This window comes from Rhipicephalus microplus, chromosome 5 (assembly GCF_043290135.1).
Source record: "Rhipicephalus microplus isolate Deutch F79 chromosome 5, USDA_Rmic, whole genome shotgun sequence".
Taxonomy (NCBI): domain Eukaryota; kingdom Metazoa; phylum Arthropoda; class Arachnida; order Ixodida; family Ixodidae; genus Rhipicephalus; species Rhipicephalus microplus.
This window is the reverse complement of record NC_134704.1, coordinates 30,272,403-30,300,060: the sequence shown is the minus strand read 5'-3', so window position 1 is coordinate 30,300,060 and position 27,658 is coordinate 30,272,403. Positions and strand designations below refer to the sequence as shown.

Sequence of the window (27,658 nt, the reverse complement as noted above, 5' to 3'; positions counted from 1 at the left end):
CAAGTTGGGTGTGTTCCACCAAAAGTGTAAACAGCTTTTGACACTTCGTTTGCTGCAGCGAAAATGACCAACTGACTTGTGGAAACATTGACTCTTGCAACACATATGCTCAATGATATTGTGTTTCTTAAAGCCCGCACCTTTCGGTGAGCTTCTTCCTCGTTTAGCTTTAACGTCGAACCAATTTAGGCTAACTGTATCTTGTGCGCCGTCGTGCGAATTTCCTCAAGTGTGCCATATAAATTGGGCAAGCCCCAGCACCGAGCACAGCAGGTGCGATGGTTAAATGAAAGCCCTGCTCGGTGAAGTGGAGCGCGTGAAAAAGAGAAGAAAAGAAATATGGAGAAATAAAAATTAAGGATAAAGAAAAACTTTTAGAAAGAGAACAAATAGAGAGAAATAAAGACATAAAAAGATGGAGGACATTCAAAAAAGAAAGATGAAAAGAAACGAACATGAAAGGTAGAAAAGGCAGAGCAAGGCAGAGAGAAAGAGATAATGATAGAAAGAGAGAGGGAAGAAATACAAATATAGAAAGAGCGGGAAGGAGGAGGAAATAGAGAAACACTTATGGAAACACAGAAACAGAAAGTGAAGAAATAAAGGCAAGGAAGTCCACTCTGCTCTTTTTTAAAGGGCCACTCACCAGGCCCCATACCGAATTTTAGTTAGACAGTGGAAGTTGTTGGGTGACTGATGAGGAACATCTTGCCACAAAATTTTTTTGAATCGTTTCATCACGAGCGGAGAAAACAGGTTTTTTGAAGGGGCGCAAAACGAGGATGAGAGGAGGCGAGCTCGAAACCATTGCCGCTCCTCCGCGTAGCCTTCGCAAGCCAAATCTCTTCCCCACCCTCTCCGGCATCCGACCAAGAGGTGACGTGCGTATGACGTGCCCAAACAATTCCAACCCCCGAGCACGCGAGCAGCGTTACTTTGTTGACCAGCGTTATTTTGTGGTCTTGTGCCTGTTCCTGCGTGATGGTTTGGAAACGCTGGCTTAGACGCGGTAGAGTAGATGAGCACAATGAGTGCGCCGATGCGTAGGAGCGTTCCACGGTGGTCGTCTGCTCAATGCGCTGACCGCAGGAACACGAATGCATGCGAAACGCTGGCACATTAGCCCCGCATCTCGTAGCATTTCACGGGGAAAAATGAAAGAAGAACGCGCACAATTTTTTTATTGCGTCTCATTATTTATTTCAAGTTTTATTAATCTCTTAAAGCAAGAAATACCTAAACTACGCATGTTGTGTTAAATAATTTTTGCCACGTCCCGTGGTATACTGCTGACAACGTCAGAGCAGAGTCGTCTACGTAGATGACCAACGTCACTGCATTGCCGTGTACGTATAGGGCCATTCGTACGTCCACGTCATGCCCTCATTCTGTTGGCGTGCTCCGGCCGAGGGGAGGGGGAGCAGCGTTCATCTTAAAATTTGAGGCATTTCCGTGGCGCGTAGAGCTGCAAATTTTGGCAGACGTGATCATGAACGCCTCGTCTATACGCATTGCGCTTGTCATCTCAAAATTATCAAACCTGGTGAGTGGTCCTTCAAGGCTCAGCACCACTAGTTGGAAGCTGCCATATTTTCCGAACCTGCAGTTGAAGAAAACGTCGCCACTACTGCTACTCGTATCCTGCTTCTTAGACGTATCGAACACAAGCATTCTGCTTAGAAATGTATACTTTCTGCCACTAACAGAACGGGTATTCTTTATTGTCCCAATAGCCACTCTTGAAGCACCACCCGTCGCACTATTCTTTGACAGACTCCTTTTTCTCTTTCGCATTCTCTGTGGCTTTTTCTTTGGCTTCCTCCTTTGTCGGCTCGTCTCCTTGGCTCTCTTCGATGGCTGCTTCAGGTCCACCAGGCTTGGTCTGCCAAAAGATATGGCATCAGATAGAGATATAATTGTTAAACTGTGCCTGTCTCTACTCTTTTCTTACTTATTCTTTTTTTTTATTTGTGCAAAATGCCATCCGAAATATAGCATCAAATTTATTTAAAAGCGTGGTGGGGGACGCTTTGTGAAACGAATAGCTCCCGTCGTCATCATCGCTAAAAAATAATGTATGAATGGGAACACACAGTGACTGAAAAGTGACTCGCAGCTTGAAAACCTTATTGCTAGAATCAAATACAATCCATACATCATTTTTTCAAATGCATACGCTCTACACCATAAGTTAATCAGGCGCGTAGCACATCGGAGTGCTTATATGTTTTAAACAATCCATCTTAATTTCTGCTGAACTCATGTCAAGAGTTCACCTTTTCAAGCTCCGAGTGCTTGAAAAAAGCCGAGAAAAAGGTCAGGTGGTACAAGCAGTTGATGCTGGTGCAATGAATATGATCAAATATTACACCCTAATTGACTAAATTTTTGCAAGTGCAAGAAACAAAAGAGCTCGCAGTGACCCTGATACTAGTTCCGTACAAGGCTACGGAACTGTTCGGCTCTTGTGAGTTCGCAGTTACAACGATACCCTTTACAATAATGTTTCAACAATACAGATGTAATTTGTGACACCAGGGTAGTCGCGAAAAAGCTTTTAGGTTGGCGGGGTTCACGAATGCTCCTTACGATGATAACCCAGTTGAAGTCGACGTCTCCCTCCAAGACCATCCTGTCTGTCAGGAACGGGCCTTTGCTGATCACGCCTGGCAGCTCCACGTCGTTAAGTTTTGCCGTGCAATGGCCGTCTTCTTCGCCCGTAATTTCTAGGGCAAACTCTTCAAGGTCGGGACCGAGGGGAATCTCCAGTGACTGGTCACCAAAGACGAGTCGGAATCTGGTGTAGTACAGACAAAGCAGCAACAAGGAATTGGTAATAATAAAAACAAAGCAAAGTAGTCCCAGAAACACACAAAAACTTTAACTGATAGACGATGGTCAAACGATGGTTAGATCAGGCTAGAGCCAGCTTGTCTTACGACACAGATACAAATATTGCGACAAAAAAAAATTGAGGGTACCTTAAGATTCGTCTTCAAAAGTTGAATGCGATAGCAATATTCAGTTTCTAGTGCGTACTTCAAAGACTTAGTGTATGCCATCTTTTCGTATTTGCTATGCACCCACTACATGGCCTTGATTGTGCAGTAGCATGTGTGTCTTTTGTAGTAGGAGACTGGCTTTAAACAACGAAATCATGATAATCCTATGTTCTGACACCCTATGGCAATGTACGCTTGCATCACACTTTATTGCGGCCATATTTCATGTTGTATTGCGAATCATGTATACAGGACGCGTCTGTTTGTAAAGTATGAAACTAACTTTCACTGCATTTTCGCTGTATTCACAACCAGCTGGGCGCGAGCTCGCGAACCTAGCCAACAAACACTTTCACGTTAAAAATACACGAGTAACACAAAGATTGCCACAAAAGCTCACAAATAAATTTCGATCGCGATTTTTTCCCAATCAAAAGCATTCGGTGTGGCAATGGTATTCGACAAGAGATTTCTGTCTAAGCTCGGGCTTAAGCCTGAAGAACCAATTGTTTGCATGCTGCTGATCAACCATTTGGCGCTTATGCAATACGGATGTGGACTTGAATCTATCAAATATACTCACTACGTGAATAGTGTTAGACGACCGAGGTTAAGTAACTGTTCCTATGTCACTATTTATATTGTTACGTGAGTAACGAGACAAAGTATTGCGAATATATTCGAAAAATATATTTGCAAGAGCGGTTGCAGCACTGGCCAGTCTGGCTCCGAGCTCGAGCAGCCAGCGAGCCTCATCTTCTTCGTCGGGCGCACACGCGCATTCGCACTATGGTTTGTGGCAGCCTACAGGTAGCATATAACCCCCGTCGGCAAAGGCGCCGTCTCGGCGCATCTAGATGTCAAGATCATTGGGCGAGTGGTACTGCTTCAGGCGTGCGACGTGTACGATGTCGCTGGCCCTAGGGGTGGATGAAGACGGCGAGGCAGCAGGAGTGATTTCATAAGTGACGGGAGTCACCTCACGAAGCACTCTGTAGGGCCCTGTGTACCGAGAGAGCAGCTTGTCAGACAGGCCAACGTGCCTGGTCGGAGACCACAGCAGAACCAACGAACCGGGCGAAAAGTGCACATCGCGGTGTCGTTGGTCGTACCGACGCCGTTGGTTTGCTTGGGAGGTCAGAAGGCGAGCACGAGCGGTTTCGCGTGCGTGGGCGGCCCGGCTGATGGCGTCCAGAGCATATTGTGAAGTTGGAGCTGCTGGTAACGGAATCGTCGTATCGAGGGGTAATGTGGGTTCGCGGCCGAACAGCAAGAAAAAAGGGGAGTAACCAGCCGTGTCGTGGCGCGAAGAATTGTAGGCAAATGTCACGTATGGTAAAGCGATGTCCCAGTCAGAGTGATCTGAGGAAACGTACTTTGCAAGCATGTCAGTTAGGGTTCGGTTCAGGCGTTCTGTGAGGCCATTTGTTTGCGGATGGTACGACGTAGTGAGCTTGTGGCGTGTTGCACAAGAGCGTAGAATGTCCGCTATGACTTTCGATAGAAATGTGCGGCCTCGGTCCGTGAGCAGCTGGCGTGGAGCACCATGTTGCAAGATCACGTCGTGTAGAAGAAAATCGGCGACGTCAGTGGCGCAACTTGTTGGAAGGGCGCGTGTGATTGCGTAGCGTGTGGCGTAGTCTGTGGCCACAGCTATCCACCTGTTGCCAGCAGAAGACAGAGGAAAAGGGCCGAGTAAGTCCAAGCCGACGCGAAAGAAAGGTTCAGTAGAAATATCGAGTGGTTGAAGGCGCCCAGCCGGAAGCGTCGATGGTGTTTTGCGGCGCTGACATTCCTCACACGCCGCGACGTATCTTCTGACGGACCGTGCCAGACCTGGCCAATAGAAGCGACGGCGAATCCGGTCGTATGTGCGGGACACACCCAGGTGACCGGCAGTAGGAACGTCATGAAGTTCGTGGAGTACAGCCAAGCGGAGGTGTTTGGGTATGGCAAGCAGCAGAGATGGGCCGTCTGGATGGAAGTTATGCCGGTATAATGTGCCATTCTGGAGTACGAACGAGCGATAGGATCGGTTCGATGGGGAGGAGTCGAGGCGCTCAATGATAGCTCGTAGGGCTGCATCACGGCGTTGCTCGTCGGCTATGTGGTTCAGTTGAGAAACGGAGCACACGCAGGCGTCGTTGTCAGGTATGGTGGCCGATGGGTCAACTGGATAGCGAGAAAGGCAATCGGCGTCCTGGTGCAGGCGTCCAGACTTGTATATCACAGAAAAGGTGTATTCTTGCAGTCGCAGAGCCCAGCGACCAAGTCGACCTGTAGGATCTCTTAAGGATGAAAGCCAGCAGAGCGCGTGGTGGTCGGTGACGACGGAAAAGTGAGTGCCATATAAATATGGACGGAATTTTGAGACCGCCCAGACAAGAGCAAGGCATTCTCGCTCTGTGATCGAATAGTTACGCTCTGCAGGTGTAAGGAGGCGGCTAGCATACGCGATAACGCGGTCGTGTCCCTGTTGGCATTGGGCGAGAACGGCTCCGATACCGTGACCACTGGCATCAGTTCGGACCTCAGTTCGGGCAGATGGGTCAAAGTGGGCGAGGATAGGGGGCGTCGTCAAAAGTGTTATGAGGTGAGAGAAGGCGGCAGCTTGAGTGGACCCCCACGAAAATGGAACGCCTTTCTTCAAAAGATCGGTAAGTGGTTGGGCGATTGCCGCAAAATCTTTCACGAACCGCCTAAAGTAGGAGCAAAGTCCCACAAAGCTCCGGACATCTTTGGCGGATTGGGGTACTGGGAAATTCGTGACGGCACGAATTTTCTCAGGGTCCGGTCTCACACCAGAAGCATCGACAAGGTGGCCCAGCACGGTAATCTGTCGGCGGCCGAAGTGACACTTCGAGGAGTTCAACTGGAGGCCAGCTTTGCGGAAGACGTCGAGAATGGCCGACAGACGCTCAAGGTGGGTCTCAAACGTAGGTGCAAATACGAGGACGTCGTCTAGGTAACACAGGCATGTTGACCATTTGAACCCGTGTAGCAGAGAGTCCATCATACGTTCGAACGTGGCGGGGGCATTGCATAGGCCGAAGGGCATAACCTTGAATTGGTATAGGCCATCTGGAGTGATGAAGGCGGTCTTTTCTTGGTCTTTCTCGTCTACGGCAATCTGCCAATAACCAGAACGAAGGTCGATGGATGAAAAGTAGCGTGCGCCGTGGAGACAATCGAGGGCGTCATCAATACGTGGTAAAGGATACACGTCCTTTTTGGTGATTCGATTTAGATGCCGGTAATCGATGCAAAAACGCCATGTGTTGTCCTTCTTTTTAACCAGGACGACGGGTGACGCCCATGGGCTTGATGAGGGCTCAATAATGCCTTTAGTTAACATCTTATTCACTTCAGCTTGAATAATCTGGCGCTCCGACGCGGACACGCGATACGGTCGACGGTGAATGGGAGCAGCATCACCGGTGTTGATGCGGTGCTTTACAAGAGAAGTTTGGCCAAGTGGGCGGTCGTCAAGGTCGAAGATGTCACGGTAGGAAGCTAGAAGGCGTGCGAGAGCGGCTGATTGCGCTGGGGGAAGGTCAGGGTCGATCATGGGACGTATTGACATGTCGAGGCATGTGGCATCGAGTGGGCGACAAGGAAAATTGGGGCATGCGTCGGCTGCGAAAGTGGTGACGTGATCATCGGCTAAGGACCGCAACGTGGCAATTAGGATGCCTTCAGGGAGGACTTGCTTTGTGAAGCCGAAATTTATGACGGGTAGACGGGTCCGGTTGGAGGCTACAGTTACGATGCAGTGAGGGACGGTGACGTCACGTGCCAGTAGGACATCAGGAATCGGCGTGACGATGTAATTTCCATCCAATACGGGTGAGGTCGTGGCGAATTCGGTGAATGTGAGGGCTTTAGGCGGTAAGCGGAGGAAGTCTGTGGCAGAAAGGCCGTGTTGAGGTTCAGGGTGAATATCCGGCTGAAGAGGAAGGTCTAAGCAAAGAGTACCAGCGGAACAGTCGATCAGAGCAGAATGGGTCGACAGGAAGTCCATCCCTAAGATGAGGTCATGAGGACAGTTCTGGAGCACCGTGAATAGAACAGGGATGTAACGGTCGGCGATGCGTATGCGAGCCGTACACATGCCAATGACAGGAACAGTGCCGCCATCGGCCACACGTACAGCTTCGGTAGCAGGGGGCGTGAGTACTTTTCTTAAGCGGCGACAAAGATGAACGCTGATTATGGATACATGAGCGCCAGTATCGACTAGTGCCGACAGAGAAATACCGTCCACGTGTACATCGACAAGATTTTTGTTCGTATGAAGCGTCAATGGAGGGTTTGGTTCAGACAGGGATGATGCAGCACTACCTCCAGGGGCTGCACTGTCTAGTTTTCCGTCGGGTACGATGAAAAGTTAGGCGGCGAGTGATGGCGGCGTGGCTGGGGCGACGGGGAACGACGGCGTTGAGGGGACGGAGAACGAGCAGGAAGGCGGCTGTTAGACGTGTCGAAAGCAGGGGCGGTACGGCTGGACGAATACCGGCGAAGATCTTCATATGGGCTATAAGGTGCGAAAAACTGGCTCCTATGTGGCGGCGTCCAGGAGGCACGGCAGTAGCGGGAGACATGTCCAACGCGGTGGCACCGGAAGCAGATCGGTTTGTCGTCAGGAGTTCGCCATTCCGCCGGGTTGCGAGATCGTGGAGCAACAAATGGGTCACGTCGAGGTGCATTAATGGGAATTGGTCTGGAGGAGGGGCAAGAGATGGGGCAAGCATCAGGGAACCCGCGGTTGGCGAATTCTTGTCGTACGACCGCCTGAATAACGGAGATCGCGGGGGTTGTCGGTATCGTATGTTCGAAAGAAGTGGGCTGAAGCGGCGCTGGACTTGCTGCTTCAAGTTCCCGTCGAACGATACGCGTTACACTCTGCTCAAAGGGCGGTGTGACGGTAGAATCGGAGCAGGTGGACGTAGCCGCCGTGTTTGGCAACCGAGAAAAAGGAGGGCGCACCCGACGGCTTTTTGCTGTTTCGAAACGGCGGCATTCTTGAATTACACGGTCGATGGTCGAGACGTTAGTGTACACCAGCAAATTGAAGGCGTCGTCCGCGATCCCCTTCAAAACGTGTCCAACCTTTTCAGCCTCAGACATCGCCTCGTCCACTTTTCGGCAAAGAGCGAGAACTTCTTGGATGTATGACACATACGATTCAGTTGGCGACTGGACACGGGTAGCCAGCTCCTGTCGTGCAGCTGCGTGGCGACCGGTCGGGTCCCCAAAGATGTCACGTAGCTTCTCCTTGAACGTGTCCCAGCTGGTGAGTTCGGACTCATTTGTCTCGTACCAGACACGCGGGGTTCCGTCCAAGTAGAAGAGAACATTAGCGAGCATCATGGTAGGGTCCCAACGGTGAGTTTGACTGACCCGTTCATAAAGGCGAAGCCATTTGTCGACGTCGAGGCCAGGTTGCGCAGAAAATGTCCCGGGATCACGTGGTGTTTGGACGGCGACAAAGGTTGTCGGAGAAGCCGCAGATGATGAAGCGGACGCGTTGTCACTGGAAGCCATGGCGGGAAGCTGGAGGATGCGGCCACTGCGGAGCTGCGTGGTGAGGACGGGGATCGTTCCACCTCCACCAAATATGTTACGTGAGTAACGAGACAAAGTATTGCGAATATATTCGAAAAATATATTTGCAAGAGCGGTTGCAGCACTGGCCAGTCTGGCTCCGAGCTCGAGCAGCCAGCGAGCCTCATCTTCTTCGTCGGGCGCACACGCGCATTCGCACTATGGTTTGTGGCAGCCTACAGGTAGCAATATCTTCGTGCAGCCCAGCTAAACGCAATTATGTACTGATTCGGTGCCTTTTGCGTAGTACCGATATCATTCTCGCTTTCATTTAAGTATGAGACCGTATTGGTATAGAGAGACGGTTCTGCTTATACAGCACGAACCCTTGCCACATTGTACGACAAAAGCCTGAACCTGTTCACATCACCCCACAAATCACGTTGGCTGCGTTGCTCAGAATCTTCAGAAAGTTTCTGCAACGAACGTAATCTTAAATCTGTGTGATCATGTAAGCATACCGCTCAAGCGACAAAATCAGTGTTCACAAGCGTATTTTCTAATTTTAATTCCAGCGCTCACAATACCACGTGTTCAGGAGCTTCAGTCAACTTCGGAGGTCTTCTGCGCGAGGTGCGTTAACCATTGCCGAGGAAATGTATTTTTCTGTTCGTCTACTCGAACACTAGTTTTGTAGTGAACGCGCGAGCACATACACATACATAAAAACAAGGAGTAACCAGTTTGATCATCGCCATGCCCGAAAAAAAAAATATGATGTCGACAACTTCCTTTCATTCAGCATCTTTGTCAGCCCTTTTGCTGAGATGTTGAATTTTGAACAAAAATAAGAGTAATTTATTGTTTGCCAAATAAAGAAGCAATGAATTGGACTACATTAGATCGCAGTGTGTTGCACTGTATGTTCTGTGCTTGAAAGGATATGCACAAGCTTCAGTGTTTCTATTTTAATTTTACAAGTACTGTTGTCTTGAGAGTAAACCACAAGACTGATTTCCGGCTTGTTCGCAGTATCTACTTGCTTTAGCTTTCTAGTACGTCTCGTCTGCTGAGAAGCTCACTGAAACCACATAAGCAACGAAAAAACACAAACAAATAATATGTCGGAAACAAAAAAGTAAGAGAAAACTTGAATTGAGGCAATGATTGTGGCGTCCTCTGCAATTTCGTTATCTTGGTACTCAACTGTTGGGCGTTCCTTGGATTCTTCCCTTTTATTTCGTAGCGGTCGCCTTTGAGTATGCCGGCCGATGTGAGAGGCAGGGAAAGAGGCACCGGCTGCGAAGAAGTTTGCGAAAAACAAAAAGGCAATCACAAACAAAACGGAAGCGTCGGGTCCTGAGGTCCATGACGGTTCGTGAGTAATCACTCATGTTCTGCATGCGTTTCATCAAAGAATTCCGTCATCTACACTAAAAGGTACAGCCATATTGTACGTTTGAACTACTACATGAAAAACAATGATGGCTTTTTTTTAAACTATGAGATTTTTTTTACCTCTAAGCGAATGGTACTTATTTCTCGTCTTTAATATTGTTGTCATACTTGCCCCCCCCCCCCCCAAAGAAAAAAAGTAACAGAAGAAAAATAAAGCGAAACTGCATACTTCCTAACAGGCAAATGAGCTCACCTCCAGACCCTTCCTACACGGTGCGAATCCTTCAATTCGACTTAGATCAAATTCTTCGAGTTGTTTATTTAGGCTTCTGCTGGTAACGCTTGATCATTCCAGATTGTTCTAGTCATGGACGGATGCGAGCTTGTTCAACCTAATCGTATTCTGCAGTATCAAGGCATTGGTCGAACTTTGGACCTGGCACTATACATTATATGGATACTTTTTCGGCGCTCTTTCTTCCTTCTCATACATTAGGAGCCGGACTTGGAGTTTAGATTTTACGATTCACCTGCAACCTCAAGTTTACCTTGTGATACAGCAAATTTCACACAAATCATCGACCAAAGTGGTAATCTCTGTGTTAAGCCTCGTGTGTCAACTCGTAACCAACCATCCCGTTATTGCTCGCCATCATTCTTCAAATCGTACCTTCATTCTATTTGCATGTTCATGTAGGTTTGATGCGCTAACAAGAGACCATCATGTGTTTAATTAGAAATTCATTTCAAATGCTTGAGCTATATACTCAACAAGTCAGCATCACCCCACAGCTACCGAATCGTTAGCGAAGGTGTGAGCCTACAGCACCTATATGTCCTTATGAGCGATTTTCTTTGAAAACTGTCACACATATGGTTTTGATTGAACGCTACTACGGCGCTTGACAGGAAAACAGCTATGTTGGGTCATGTACAGCTTTTTTAGCCAGATTGAGTTGGTGACTCATTATCTGTCGCAGCAACCAGCATGTCTGGCGAACGCGCACAAATTGCACTAGCATGTAGTGCATAGAACTACTGCTCTCTTATACTTACCAGGGGGTCTTCGTAAGGAATTCTGATGACCTTTATGTCGAGGTCACCTTTTATGTAGAAGCGGTCGTAGGGTGATGCATCGGAGAACCTGTCGAGAAGCTCGAACAGGGAATACCGGCCGTTGATTCGTATCTAAAATGAAGTAGCCCGTTAGAATCAATAAAGCAAGCAAGCAATAAAGCAATCTTTATTAGTAACATAACAACCAGAACGTTATAAAGCTGAAAACGAGGAACAGATTTCTTTCTTTATATAATTGGAGGCATCGCGCAAAAATTTAGGAACACCATTTTTCCGGCTTCGGTGCGCAATACTACAATAAAAACACGCAGAAGACAGGCCGTCGTAAACTGCCAGAGCAAAGACAGATTTCAAATCGTTTTAGAATTACAACCTCCTAGCCCCAAAACATTTCTCACTTACGTAGCTATGTGAAGAAACAATATTTTATTCTTTGAGCACATAGGAATTTCCCCTACAGCTCCTGCATTTGACGGCCGCAGAATGACCAAATTCAGAGCCAATAAGCACTGTCAAATCCGCTTTGTCGTACTGGAGTTGATAGCAGCTATCGATGCAGAGAAACCACGCACAACACACTAACAGAAGCATACTCCATGTAAATTATTGATTACCTTTATGAAGACATCACTATAATATATGGCAAATTATGCTTGGATTATAGTATCACCAGCGTAATGTATGGTGCTCTCACCATATACTTCCATTCTTGAAATGCACTATACACTACGCGTATACCGGCTGCATAGTACCATCTGGAACGTTCACAGCAATCTGCAGCGATAGGCAGTCACCCTACCCAACTGAGTACCGATAGATCCTGCCCAACTTATACCCCTCTATTCCCTCTTTCTCATCTTTCTTGCCCCCTTCCCTAATTCCCCAGTGTAGGGTAGCCAACCGGATGTCTTTCTGTTTAACCTCCCTGCCTTCTCCCTTTTGTTGCTTCTTTCCTTAGTACCAATTCCCTAGACAGGCATGACACTTGCACTGGAGTAAGGCGTATTTAATTCTGCATGCAAAATTATAAGGGCATCGATGATTTTTTTTGCACATCCGTCTACACTTATCGCACCAGTGCATTGTTGTTGTCAGGATCAAGGTAAAGTGTCTATAAGAAAACCTGGGCTTCCTGAATACGCCTAATAAACTAAATCCTGACCATATTCCAAAGAAGATTGACTCGTTTACTTCACTATTCGGGGGAAAAAACCAACACCTTTTGGCTGGATGTTGTGGCCGTAGTTCAGGTACACCAGCATGTAAGTGATGCTCGTTAACACTGGGCTTCCACGGTGTACACAAGTTTCCAAATTCCAGGAAGAAGCTCAACTCAACGCACCGTGAAGCCGTGGATTTTAAAAGACCTTTCATCAGGTTCGACCATTACAAGCAAATAAGTGCTTCATATAGATCTATGCGTGGCGATCGCGTCTGCAAAGTATGACACACCTGCGAGGCGGAACACCAGTAGCAAATTAAAACGGAATGGTGCTTAGCCGGGTTTGTTGGTACCAACACGAGCCGTTTTTCCTGCGCTGTAGACAGAAGCGCGTGTTCTCAAAAGGGAGACGTGCTTTCAGAGATAGAGTTTGCTTACGTAACAGACACGTCCTAAGTAAATGGAACATCTACAAACGTCGATTGATCACGACTCTTTTCAACAAACGAGGAGATCGCAATGCACGCGATGTGAAGAAACATAAAAAAAAAGAAGGGAGGGTGTTGAGGTATGGATCTCGTCTCGTCTACATGAAGTGCTCCCTCGCCTACAGCACTGTGTACTGGACCCACGCTTGCGGACGCCATCCAAGACAACGGTACAGAGCATCCGCTTATAGGCAGTTACGCTCTCTTGGCGGTGTGTTGGGGCAAGGCTAAAATTCAGTGCAATTTCTTTCACTCTGCCTAGTGATGAGTCAATCGGAACGATTGACTGGTCAAGGACCCTTTTTAGCAATGTGGTGAGGAGCTGTTTAAACAACCTCTTTCGGACCTGAGATCTTACGCAGTGGATCAGCGGTCACGGGATCTATATCTGCATCCGCGGTAGATTCTCTCGACTTTCGGATCGAGTAACTCACAACTCACGACAAACGCGTTCTTCAGCTTCTCCGGAAATCCGACTCCTGGTTGATAGACGGGATTCAAACGGTATTGAACGGGCGCAGGGTCCCCGTCCTCAGCGAGTTTTGTGGTCTCCGCTGGTGTAGGCTCTACAGACCCGGCAGGCTCCGTATGTCCTGTAGGCTCTGTAAGTCCTGGAGACTCCGTGGGCTGTGCGGACTCTGTAGGCTCCAAAGGCACCGTAGGCTCTTCGCTTTCTTCATTCTCTTCAGACTTTACCTTTTCAAGCTGCACGCACAAACACGCTATTACGTCGACGCCTACACCTGGACCTAAAGCTCCCTATAAACGCCGGTTCCACGATAAGCCAGTGCTGAACTACTGACCCTCCGTGGTGCAGTAGACTTGGTGACAGCTGCCGCCGCTTTACCTATACTGGGTGAGATAATGCTAACGTGCGACCAGATCCATTTCCAAGCAACAAAGAGATGCAAAATGTCACTGCAAGCCCCTTCGCCATCGAGATTCGTCGAATGATTTGACACGAATCTGGCCAGCTCTGGACATGCGAGGTTTCCCGCGACCTTCTGTCTGCTTGTGTGCAAGCACAATCCGCCATCGCACTTTACACCCACTCAGTTCTCCTGCAATGTGTCCAAGTTATCCCCACGGTTTATTTCACTGCCCAAAGAAAGACCTATCTCACATGATTTTAACCTACCATTTGACCGTCGCTCTCTGCGGCAGATTATGCTATCAATGGTCAATCGCTGTGTCTTAACGCACATTGTCGGTCAACAGTTTGTGGGTGACTGCCCATGGTAAACGCCTAGTATGCAGTGCGTACGAACTCGGACGAAAGGTGGAAAAAGCGACCCCAATGCATCGCCTCTGTTGCGTACTCGGTTTTGCTACATATGACGGTTGAAATCGACTCCAACTAACTTGCCCATCTCGCCATATTGTTCGGTTTCCGCGTCGACAGCTGCCATCAAGCGTCTTTAGTGGTAGTGCCCTAGCCTCAAATACATACGGCGCCGTAAGTGAGGGAAGCAATAAGCTTGATTGATTGATTGATTGATTGATTGATTGATATGTGGGGGTTAACGTCCCAAAACCACCGTATGATTATTAGAGACGGCTTAGTGGAGGGCTCGGGAAATTTCGACCACCTGGGGTTCTTTAACGGGCGCCCAAATCAGAGCACACGGACCTACAGCATTTTCGCCTCCATAGAAAATGCAACCGCCGCCGCTGGGATTCAAACCCACGACTTGCGGGTCAGCAGCCGAGTACCTCAGCCACTAGACCACCGCCACGATGCTGAAGCAATGAGCTTGTGTGTTTAGAAAATGTGTTTAACGATCTCGAGTACTTCGTACTCAACCGTGGGATAGCAGTGAACAGTCTCTAGCTCTGTTCAAGTGCTTAAAGAATGTGCTTAACAGTTCAGAGTACTTCGCACTCTACAAATGGAGCAAATGGAGGGCAAGAAGCCGTCCTAAATAAAACTGCGACTTTCAAAAAAGTATACGCAGTAATGTATTGAGCTCTATAAACCCCGCAACCTCTATACGAAAAAGAGTACTGTATGCGGAGAGTCCTGAGTTGCGTACGTATTTTACTTTCTTTAGATCGGTACGTTACCCATCTTTTTGGGGCCCGTGACACTCAAATGAGATTATAATGACCCCTAAAGATAGTTCACGTGTCTATTTATAAAGACTCGTGTATACGGCCTCAGCGAAGAGTTGATGGACTTGTTTTTTTTTTTCATAGAGTGCAGTGGTGTGTTTTCTATTACTGGCATAAAAAGACTGCCACTTGACTTCACAAATGAAGAATGGTTCCATCGACCACCGTTTGTAGGAACACAGACGTTAACATTTACAGGTGCAATTTTTAATTTTCTAGTCTGCACCATCGAGTAGATTTAAAACTGTCAAAAATGAATCGTCACATGCAGATCTAAGCAATCACCTTTGCGGGCTCCCTTTGGAGCGCTTCCTTTGTTCGTGAAGTGTGCATGAAGCAGACCTTCTTCCTTTCGTTTAGATACCGTATTATTTCCTGCGGAAGCCCGTAATGATAAAAGCAAAAAAGCAAAAGAAAATCCTCCTCAATATCTAGGTATTTCATACAGCGCCCGTCCAGAATTTTGGCGCAGCAGAGCTTGTACGATATAGAAGCCAGAATAATAGAAAGCTGCCCGCCGACTCTTTAACCACCTCTGTTCCTTAACATGCGCCGAAACAACTGTCTTTGTGGCACAAACTCGTCCCCACCGGATGAAAGTGCAACCTGTATCGAGCGCCCTATACGAGCGAGCGTTTTCGATCGGCGCAACGAAGCACAGCGTGTACTGACCACTAGGTAGCGGTCCTTGACGTCGTAATAGAACCTGGTGCGCGTCTCCTCTCCAATGACGTAGTAGAAGTCCCTGTTTCCTACGTCCTTGGACTTGGTGTTGTAGTCATCGATGTAGTACTGGAGCATTTTCTCTCTGTATTGTTCGCTCGTCACTTCGAACAGCGGGAAGTCCATCGTCTTACTCCACCACCATTCGTACACGGCGCTGCAAAAGTTTCGATTTCCTAAATGTCGTACAGTGGTTCCAAACTCAAGTGTTGAAGTAAGGTTGCTTGTTTGAAACTCCGAGAAGCACGACGGGAACGAAATGTCATCATGAATGCCGTGAATTGATGGCACATTAAAAGTTGCTCTATGACATGAAATGACGCGGCTTCGAGCGGAGCGCCCTTCTTTGTCCTAATGAAATTAACAGAACTACGGCTGAAGTTGACAAAGATTGTGGCGATTTCATGAAGCCATTCACCAGCCAGTACATACAACTTGCCACCACTATGCAGTGCCTCACTTGAGTAGCTTGTGGCAAATCGAAACATTGTCTTTGTCCTTGCCTTGAAGAGTACGCCAGTGAAGAATTTCGAAAGCTGATCCTGTGTGAATACTGTTCTGCCTTTCATAGTGCACATAATTGTACCTCGTTATTCCCTGTGTAGCGAGTAGAGTCTATATAAGATCAGCAGTTTTTAGTTTTGTATCCTTAAAAGACATTTCTTGATACGCACGCTGTTCTTCACGACATGCATATGGACGTACAGTAGCATATGTATCAGAATTGGCACTGACGCTAGACAAATACGCCACTGACCAAACAGATAAACGTACAAGAAATATGACTATACTAGCTTAGATGACGGCGTCTTTATAAGATTACTTTAACTTAAGGTCGGGATGAAAGACCTCAGCCGTCGATTAACACTAACCTACAAAAAATCAAGAAATCTAGGTGCATCGTCAAGCGTTGCTTATGTCTGTTGTTTACTCGTCTGTTTAGACTTTCACTCAGAGAAAATGCTTCAGGTTGATCTGAAAACACCTTCGAGTTGACACTACATGACTTAGATTAACCAACAACTTTTTGACGAAGTTATTTCTGTGGTTTAGTGACTTTTCTAGCATCACAACGCGGGCTGCCTTCAAAGGCTGTGCTTTTTGCTCTGTGCTGACGAAACTTTTTGTCTTGATTCACTTTGTTTCTTGTTTTGTTCATTACCTGGTGGCATAGATATTGATAATATGGAAGTTAGTTGTTTTAGAGCGATACTTACTACGTGATGCAAAAAAAGGCCTGACTTTTTACTTGATTTTGTTAAAGGAATTCATATTAGGTTCACCAACCTCTTACAACTGCGCGTCATGAATAAAGACGCTTGGGGCTGTTTCTTAAGAAGTAGTAAGGGTTAGTCCAAAGGCATTACAATAATCTTACAATTTAAAGAACTGGAACCTGATGAGAAACCAAGCAAGGATGGCGTCAAAACAGCCACATGAATTCAAATGTAATAAATTGGCCCTAGAACTGAAGCATAGTACGAAAGAAATAAAAAAGCATTTTATTAATTAATTATTAATTAATTGTTATTAATTAATATATAATTTTTTCATAGGTATTTAACCCAATTCTTATGGCGACAAGGATACCAGTTAAAGTATGCCCATCCCATAATTACTGGTCATCGTTAAAATCCCAGCAAATAATTATGTGTACTGCTATATATTGCTTGACGTTACGATCTTCACTGCATGGGGCGCATTGTATGGTAGTTCTAACTTGTGTATAGATCCCAATTCACGCGATCTCATAAATCACAACAGCATTTATTTGGATGTATGTCTACAAAGGAAGCCTGGCAATTCAAATTGATAACACCAAGGTATAGCCGAGCTAATGCCGCTTGTTGATTGATATGTGGGGTTGAACGTCCCGAAACTACCACATGATTACGAGAGACGCTGAAGTGGGACGCTCCGGAAATGTCGACAACCTGGAGTTCTTTCACCCCAATCTGAGCGCACGGGCCTGCAGCATTTTCGCCTCCATCGAAAATGCAGCTGGGATTCGACCCCGCGACGTGCGGGTCAGCAGCCGAGTACCTTGGCCACTAAGGCCGCTTGTCCTTAACTTTTATTTACCCTGCCGTATGAATGCCAGTCGTTCCTGTTGTAGTTTCATATCAAATGAACTGAATATTATACTGAATATATAGGCGAACAACAAAGTGAGAATTCAACACTGATCTCAAGATGTTTTCATAAGCTCTTAAAACTCGATTACTTATTGCTACTGAGTATGCTAGCCCAATGCACAAGGTTAACGCGAAACAGCGTGCCTAGACGGGACAAAAAGTTGCGAGAAGCACATATACACATTGCTGAGTAAGTGTGCTTTTTGTAACTTTCTGACCAGTCTATAGGCACAATGTTTCAAGCTGCGCATGTACCGATTGGCCCGCCAACAATCAGTGTTCCTAAACTAATATCACATCAAATCTCAAAGAGCATCTCGGCTAATACTTGTCTATGAAATCAGACAAGAATAGTTTGGTTTTGTCGCTATGCCTTCATAAGTGGACGTAATTCAAACGTTTAGAGCGATTGCAGCTTTACAATGAGCACGTTCAATTCCTTTAGAGCACTCGCGAAATTTTTGGACGAGGTTGGTCCGAAATCCTCAACGTTAAAGCATTGCAGTTTGGCTTGCAATTTGGCTTGCAGTTTGGCTTGCAATTTGGCTTGCAGTTTTGCTTGCAGTTTTGCTTGCAGTTTGGCTTCGACAGTTGTTGCAGTGCACTTAAACGAACAACAGGCTGTGTTGCAATGAAATCCAAAAACTGGCCTCCGGGATCCTTGAATGGCAGACAGTGTATTATATTACAAATTATCCAAAAACTGGCCTCGGATATCCTTAAACGGCAGACAGTGTATTATATTACAAATTATCTTTTTACACACTGACGTCGGGCTGCTTCATCCACACTTTAAGAACAAACAGAAAGGTAGCAGCATTGATAAAGGCGCAATTATACAACTGCTACGGAAGTTTGATTGTGTTTACGTACAGGAACAAGGGACAGCAGGCCACAGCTTGTCCTATTCATGAAATGGCTCGGAAATAATGTGGTAAATCAAGCAGGCCCGCCTAACTGTCACATAATGAGCATGCGCCAAAACATTTTTTTTTAGATTTTTTCGCTACTGATCACGTATACTTTAAGCAACATGATAAGTTTGAAGTATGGACATCTTGCACGTGACATCATGTACACAGCTTCTTAGAGCACTGGTACATGAATATGACGGCTATGACGACGTCAAAAAAGTATAATCGCGTGGCGGTTGACGTGTTTCATTGTGGTATTGACACGACTAGAACACTTTTTGGCCTCTGTGCATAGATAGCGAAAAACTCGGCATGCGATTTGTACTGCTAACATGAAAATAACAACCCCAACGCCTTGTGCTGCAATTAGGGTACTCCGAAAATGAGATTTCAGTGACAACAACGCAAGCCATCCATAAAGTAGTCTGCGGAAGGCAACCAAATTTAAATATAATTTTAGCGCAGATAAGAATAATTCATGGCCATCCTAAGGATACCACGGAGGTTACAAAGTTCTGAAAAGGCACTTAGCATTTCAAAACTGCTGTATACTCGTAGTAAAGCCGTAAAAATAAGCATTAAACTAGGAGCCTGTCCGTGGAACCGGCGCGTTTGTACAAGCTGCTGACGAACAATTTGAGAGACAAAGTAAAAGCCTAAAGAAACGCCAAAAACCTATCAATAAAGGTGAGAATAAAACTAACATAAAACCTCGAATAAAACTTTGACTGTAAGCGTAAATGTGAGTTCACTGGTCCTATTTCAATTCACACCGTTAAGCTTTTGTTTTTCTTTTCTTTGTTGGAAAATGCTACATAAATTGAGAAGAACGTTACAGCCGAACGATGTATCTAAAGAAACAACACAAAAACCATCTTGTCTGTCACAGTGTACTTTATCAGTTCGAAGCTGGCTAATCTGTTTTCTCTCATAGTAGAGTACTAAGTACTCTAAATCGTTAACCACTTTTTCTAAACACATCTGTTTCTGAGGATGTGCAAGTACGCTTTAGTACTAAGTACTCTAAATTGTTAACCACTTTTTCTAAACACATGTGTTTCTGAGGATGTGCAAGTACGCTTTGCGCCTGTGCTCCTTTCGACCACTGTGCGACCTATCAGTTGAAAATCCGCGTTTGCGTTGTTTGCTAATCTCCTCTTGTGTTAGGGCCTGCACGGCTTAACGATTCCCATATTTAAATCCCACCAATTGTAGCTCACAATTTGTGTCGTTGCAAGCCTCTCCGTAAATTCGCGTTCCCAGTAAAGCTTCTGGTACACCGAGTGTCACTGGAGCCAACCTATGGGCAAGCAGCCTTGCAATGTTCGAGGCTGCAGCGTTGGAGTTGCAGCATTAAGCAAAACAAGTCGGCTTGTTCAACGGTCAGTGACACACCATGTTCAGAGGATTTTGCATCGCTTTGAGATTCTATCTTCCGCCGAACTCGTAACAAAGTTTGCGTTACGTGCAGCTGCGGTGATGCGCATGCGTAACGTCCGGCAGCAGGACAATTGCGACTGACCGAGTACAGCGGGTATCCTTTCTCCATGCCGAGGTGAAACTGCAGCGCGTGTGGCTTTCCCGGCTCGAACTGGTAGTTGGTCTCGGGTATCACGTAGCGCCTCAGGTCGTAGTCGTCGAGCGTGTAGTTGAGGCAGCCCGGCCTGAGCTGCTCCGTGAGCAGCTCCAACAGGGGCATGTCCATCCGCGCGCTCCACCAGTACTCGAACGACACGCTGCGCAAGTGGGCATCCCCCCCGCACCACGACGACTTCTAGCGCGCTTCGCTGTGCGACCCATCCGCCTTCATGCGCTACTGTTGTAATTCTATAGACATATTTGATGCGTGTAGACAGTGGTAGGCACTGTCGATATACTGAGGCGCTTGTAGCGACGTCGTGGCGCGCAGTCCGAAACTCGCCCCCACGCTCTGGCACAGCAGCTGCTGCGCCCATTGTCACGTGATCATAGAGGGTTGATGCTCCCCGACGAGCTATATGCTCCGAGGTAGCTTTGCAGCTGCTGCACCAGTTGTCACGTGATCATAGAGGGTTGAGGCTCCCCGACGAGCTATATGCTCCGAGGTAGCTTTGCAGCTGCTGCACCAGTTGTCACGTGATCATAGAGGGTTGAGGCTCCCCGACGAGCTATATGCTCCGAGGTAGCTTTGCAGCTGCTGCACCAGTTGTCACGTGATCATAGAGGGAGGTGGCGAGCTCGGTGCTGGGCGGAGTCTCTGCAACGCGACGCTGCTACAAGCGCCTCCGCATGTCGACGTCTTCCATCGCTGTTTACAAACAAACAACAGGTGTATACACATGAGACATGGCGTCCGCTAAAAGAACACATTCAAAGGGGCGTGTTTATTTACACCTCGACAGCTCAGAGTCACGTGACCTGATAAGAAACATCACGTATGACGTCATACCAGCACCGAACAACTTGAATGACAGGCAAGGTGTTGCATAAGTAGAAGTATTTTCGCAGTGTTAGCAGTTGGCCCTTGCCGCGCTGTTTTTAAAGACGATAGTCTTTCTTGGGGACTTTCGACGCAAAAATTTTGGTCTGTCTGTCTGTACAATTGTCTGTATGTCCACTCTTAACGGCATCGAGTACTTGATACGCCCGACCTCATCCGCAGCACCCACAAATGTTGCTCAAGATTTAGCGTTCATGCTTGCGCAATTGTCAATTAAAAAGCAATTATTGCGCATGTCTGGGCCACCATAACAACACGTATATATTCTGGATGTGCGTCTTTTACTAGAAAAGGCATACATAAGTAATATTAAGGACCGTAGCGCTTATCACGCTGCGCTGACCATGCAATGCTTTCACGAAACGGGGAGTCTTTCTAACGCTTTGCTATGACGACACGGTGGTGGCACCTACCCGCCGCCTTGCGTTCTACACCTTATCACCTCTGAGATGGGCGCGCACACCCGTCTTAGAGCCACGCGCTTTGTTTTCTAAGAAAACTGCCAGATGGCGCTCATGTCTCACGTATGACGTGACTTGATGCGCCTGTTCGCCTCCGCTGCACGTTCGAGGCACTCTAACGCCGCGCCTCCAGAATACCACTCACCGATTTTCTTGCGCAGAACATCAAATAAATATTTCGTTCACTCTCTCCACGCGCAAGACTGTCGTCTTTCGTCTACATTTGCAGAAACATGCAGATACGGGGCCAATTTTTTTTTTTTTGGTTGCCTACGTTGTTTCGCTTTGCTGTTCCTACAAATTTGCCAACATCAGTGCAGCGAGAGACGGAATCGACGGCGACGTACCGCTGTCCGAAAGACGACACGGGACATTCCTGCTCTACTAACGTGACCCGGAGCTGTTACGGCGCATGCTATTCCCTTCAAAGCGGGGACGAAAGAAAGCCCGACCACTCGTTCTCTTTCTTTCGTGGGTGATCCGTGTAGGTTCCTTTAGCGGTATTTATGGCATACGCGGCGTAGCAAACAACAGAAGTATCCATTAAGACAAAGAGTTATTAAGTTATCATGTTCAGACAGCGCTACAAAAACAATATAGTTAACTATTTACTTTTTTAAATGCCCTGAACATTAGATCTTGAATTGCTCCTTAATGGCCCGTAAGCCAAAACGTCGTGCCTGTAATGACTTTCTCGTGCCATCAGCGTCACTGGTAGTATACCATGTAAACAAACTTCATTTCTAAGAAGGTTTCTGTTGTCTTATATCACTGTGGATTTCCTTGTGCCATCGTCCAGTGAACTAGTGGATCCCAATTTTCCTATCCGAAGCATCTCATCACCTTGCGGGATTCCGCAGAACTGATTTGCAAAACACAAAGGCCGTTCTCATAATCTGCGTTGTAATGTGCCTATACGCACACGTAGCCACAACTGCAGGTCTCGTCAACTTGTGATTTGAACACCGTTGATGAATTGACACATGTCTCAGGGATGAAGAGGCGAAAGCACTAAAGCGCTGTCTACGTGTTCGTTTTTTTTTTTCTGCAACTTAAGGGTCGTGAAAAAAAGGACAGTGTAACCCGATAAGAATGATTTAAAACATGAATTAGTCGCCTCCGTTTACTTTATGATTACCAAGCTCGTAGAATAAAAATTCCTTTGGAGAGCAAGATACTAAATGTTGAAGAAGCCGGTGAACCTAATATCACCCCTCCGCAATTCAGTTTCTGCGCTAAGTAAAAAACGTTTTCATTGCCGCGTTAATGGCTTGATAAGAAGTTGGTGTTGCCATTTTATCACCCTGAAAAATACTACGGTTTGACGAGCATGGCTGATGATGTACCATACATGGAGTGCATGAAAACATGAATAGAAAGGAAAATAAAAAAACTATGTTGCCAGTGTACGTCTTCATATCCTTCCGGAAGGTAGCTTCCATGAAGACGTCGTTGAACTTCTGTATTCCTCCTGGAAGATGTAAGGCTACCGGTGTTTTCTGAAAACAAAAATAGCAGGAGAACGAATGGTATGACCTCAGTAAAAAAGACAGATGCTTTCGTCTATGCTGGGGACTAACACAATTTGGTAATGTAATTGAGGTAGAAAGAGAGGAGAAAGCGGGCGGCACTGTTTCGTCACTCTGGATTTCCCGAAAAAAAAAAAGTACCTAGACCACTTTTCCTGTGTCAGTTTTTTTTCCCTCATATGTGCACGTGCGTTTCCCCCCTCTCTCTACCCACTCTTTCTTACCCCTATTTCTCCACCTCCAGTGCTGGTTAGCGAACCGGAAACCAATATGTGGTTAACCACCCGGCCTTCCTCTCTCTCTCTCTCTCTCTCTCTCTCTCTCTCTCTCTCTCTCTCTCTCTCTCTCTCTCTCTCTCCTTAGGGTACATAGCAATTTCTCAAGCAGAAATTCGTCTACTTGAGAACGCAGGATTAAAAATTATATGGGTGCCTGTCAATTTCTCCCGCACTCGCCATTATCACCATCATTTATTAGACCTTTCAACACTCCTTAAGCGGCATTACATTGGGGAGGAGGGGAGAGGGGTATAGAAGCAAAAACAGCGGCAAGCTAAAAAATCGGATCAACGTAAAGCCAAGTGGCTATTCTCGTGGAAATGGTGTCGCAGAAAAAGCATGTACGCAGAAAGGTTGAACTGTAACATGCTTATTGCCTAAACGCTTAGGCGCCGCAAGTCGCGGGTTCGAATTCCGACTGCGGCGGCTGCATTTTCGATGGAGGTGGAAATGTTGTAGGGCCGTGTGCTCAGATTTGGGTGCACGTTAAAGAACCCCAGGTGGTCGAAATTTCCGGAGCCCTCCACTACGGCGTCTCTCATAATCATATGGTGGTTTTGGGACGGTAAACCCCACATATCGATCAATCAATCCATAAACGCTTAGGCGAGTAATAGTCGTTATAAACGTGCATAAGCGTCCGATAAAGCCGCATTAAGACAAGGTCAGTGTTCATCGTTCCTTTTGAAAAAAATCTGGTGCTGGTGATGTCCTCTCCGCGCCATACGTTCCAGCCTTGTATACAACAACAGTTCGCTTATGCGCAGCCAGAGCAATATACTCTTGCGCCCAACAGTTGCGCATTTAGTAAAATGTGACCACGACTTCACGCCGCTTATAAGCTCTGATTTAACATACGAAGATATGTTTACGAAAGTGCGCTTCATGGATGGCTCTTTTTTACCGCTGTCCAGGACACATTCGACGGTGGCGCCACAAGAGTCGTTCGTAGTGCATCACACGCCTAATCTAGTTCCATTTCGCTGTCGTATTTACGCACATGTCCAGTCGCCCAAAATTTTAACTGGTGTGCCCAACTGACAATGGAAATTTTTTCCTTTGTATCAGGGCCATATGACGATTCAAGCTGTAAAAAAGGTGAGGGTGAGTGCGCGGCCACAACGTCATCATCATCATCAGCCTGACTACGTCCACTGCAGGACAAAGACCTCTCCCATGTCCAGCCAGTCAACTCGGTCCTGTGCTTGCTGCTGCCAATTTGAACCCGCAAACTTTTTAATATCATCTGCCCATGCACCTAACCTTTTATCTCCCCCTAACAATCTTGCCTTCTCTAGGAATCCGGTTAGTTACCCTTAATGACCAGCGGTTGCCCTGTTTACGTGCTACATGCCCGACACATGTCCGTTTACTCTTCTTGATTTCAACTATGATATCCTTAACCCCGAATTGCTCCTTAGTCCACTCTGCTCTCTTCTTCTCTCTTATGGTTACACCTACCATTTTTCTTTCCATTGCTCGCTGCGTCGTCCTCAATATAAGTTGAACCCTCTTTGTAAGTCTCCAGGTTTCTGCTTCGTGGCCCACAACGTGCACACCCACAAAGCCTTGTTTTTTTTAAGCTTCAATCCGTTATCGGGCTGACGAACAGAAAAGTCTCCAGCGCATATCCTTGGTAAACATTGATGTGACTGTACGTTCCTTTACTGTGATACAAACTCGCTTTGGATTATATGTTCGGTGTGTATGTGTGTTGTGCGTGTAATAGCACTGCAGCGGAGGCCAGAGGCTGGAGCGTTCCTATTGAAAACGTTGGCCTGTCCCAATAATAAGCAATACGCCGATCCACCTGATCGTTTGTCTCGCCGAATGTTCCGTATCTGGCTCGCGCGCCTTCGTTGAAATACGAGCATTGTGCTACCATCTTACCGGTCGTCACGACATCTGTTGCGCACACTTCATGTACATCGGCTTCACATATTAAGACGTACTAGACACTTTGCAAGACAGCTTGAAAGGACCTTACGGTGTGTGCCCGTTCTGCGTACCACTCTCCTTTGCCCCTCATCTTTTAGAGCTGACATGCTAAGGCCCGTATTTACAAACCAATCTCAAACTTTCCTCAAGTTTTTCTTATCGCTTTTTAAATTTTTATTGCGCATGATAAACAAATTGCACCAGTATTATTAAACCAGTCTTGTCCTTATCTATTGCCCTGTTACCATTTTTGTGGCTTTATAACACATGTAGAGGGCACAGAAAGTTGAGGAAAATGTTAGGTAAGGCCGAGGTTTGTTTGTGAATACGGGCCTAAGTTTTTTTAGGGCGCACCAATGAACTGTTCCGCCAAAGGCGTTATTATCTGCTTCGGGCACGGATTGTTCCGCCATCCACGGGACGGCTCTCAGCTCTCCCATAGTAGAGTACTAAGTACTCTAAATCGTTAACCACTTTTTCAAACCACATTACGTGAACCCCGTGGTCAGTGCTCAAAAATATCTAGACCTACTTACTGGATTATAGATATGGATGCCGGGCTTGTCTTTTATGCTTTTAAATTCTGTCTTGCTCTCCTCGTTGTGGAACTCGGGGCCCGCGAGCACGTTAGTCATCCTTCAAGATGGCAGTGCGAAGCCGTCGATGTAAACGCCACTCCCGTCTTCGCGCAGGAACAAAGCCGCTGGCACCTATAGTGGTAGAAATGGAAAGCGGAGTTTTTCCCACAGTATCTTCTTAACTCGGGGGTCTTAAATGTACCTCAGCTAGTGATCCGCAGTTGAAACTTTCGGTCGCGCTGGGGCTGGGACAGGGAAGAAGGTTTGAACCGGAAGGAGGAGTGTAGGTAAAGAGTTTCAATTTAATCTCAGATTACTTTACCATTTGAAAAAAAAAAAGACGGTTCGACCTCATTTAGAGGCAATTTGTAATGAGGATTAGGGCTCGTGACTCGAGTCCCTTTAGAAATCAGGGCTGATTCTAAGAGTGATTGAAATCTACGCACCAATTCTTTATAATGAGTTTTTCTTCCCCTGTTATGTGTCAATTCACGGTCTGTGCATGGGTTGCCTCACGAAAAAAATGTGCAAAGAAACAGCCATGTACGACTAGCAAAAGGAGGGAGGGCTGCGTGTTGGAAGCCGCCTGCCTCATACTGCCTACTCGTGGTGTGACGTAGCATGGTTGATAGCAGTGCAGTGAGTGGAAAAAGAAAGCAAGCAAGCTCGATGACGTTTACTGCTGCAAAGAGGATGGGAATTTTCTCGATCGGCTTGTTTCTTTGCTAGGCTTCCAACAGACAATTATGCCAAGGAAAACATGAGCGAGAGTTCTCGTCTGTAAGCGTGGGGTAGGAATTATGACATAAGCTGAAATGGATCAAAGTGGGGTGAAAAATTATTGTTGCATCTCACAAAGACGTCCAGTTTGTGCGCAAGTTAGAACGACAGTCAGTTGAGGTCGTTGGTTGGGATCTATTGCAAAAGAAGGTACGGCGTACGCATCCGGACGCAAGACAACAAGAGAGCACAAACGTGTTCTCAGTAGCATCCGTGTTTGCATGCCTTAGCTTTTATTACGAAGTCATATCTTTCACAATGGCTGGCCAATAGAAAAAAAATGTCTGGCTCTTTGAAAAAGGGAAACCTCGGAAACAATCTGAGCTTGCGGTTTTAACCCGAGCAGAATATTTGCGAGTAAGAGCTCCGCGATATGCTCGACGACCTTTAATATGAAAGATCATAGATAATTTTGGACATATGGAAGTAATTCGTAATCAAAGACAGTGACCCGGTATAAGGGACTGAAAATATCCCGTAATATTTTGAGTCACGCGTATGAACGCATTGGTAAGCACCGAAACTTAGTGGTTTTGTACATACAAGCGTGATTTATATAGCTGCAGGCTTTCGTATGTGGAGCCACTTGCTGGATTAGGAACGCGTTAATTACAACGTGTATTCAACAAATGGGCAGAATAAAAGAAACACACGCACAGCGCTGCGTATCCTTCTTGCTTAAACTTACTAATTTACTGATATAATAAAATAATTAAAAAGCAAGAAAATTGACATATTGTGTATTCTTCTCAAAGATGAACTTCTTTGGCTCGAAATTTTTGGCGATACTCACAGTTGCCCGTTGTACAAACGTTGAGATTGAGGCTCCCTTATGCTCGGTATTGAACGAACATTTACGAGTCGGCTCTTCCGAGAAAATACTTATTTTCCCCTGGAACCATCTGGAAGCACCGCGGAACAGTAAATTCTCGTCTTTTCGCGCAGCTGCTGGGAAAAGAAAAGAGCAATACATTGTCTGTCACTCAATCAAATGTGGGATCACCTCGCGCTGAATGTGGACCTATAAATCCTCACGAGCTCTACGTTGGTTCGTATCGCA

General features: G+C 46.5%; 1 protein-coding gene across 1 annotated transcript; it reads right to left on the bottom strand.

Annotated features, from left to right (window-relative positions):
- Positions 1-1,281: 1,281 nt before the first annotated feature.
- Positions 1,282-25,942, bottom strand: LOC142817234 (uncharacterized). Its single transcript, XM_075894296.1, has 7 exons — positions 25,777-25,942; positions 22,906-22,994; positions 15,456-15,663; positions 11,001-11,132; positions 9,754-9,845; positions 2,590-2,797; positions 1,282-1,882 (listed from the first exon to the last, which is right to left on the bottom strand). The coding sequence occupies exons 1-7, from the start codon at positions 25,873-25,875 to the stop codon at positions 1,760-1,762; spliced, it is 951 nt and encodes a 316-aa protein (XP_075750411.1). The 5' UTR covers positions 25,876-25,942; the 3' UTR covers positions 1,282-1,759.
- Between the last annotated feature and the right edge of the window lie 1,716 nt (positions 25,943-27,658).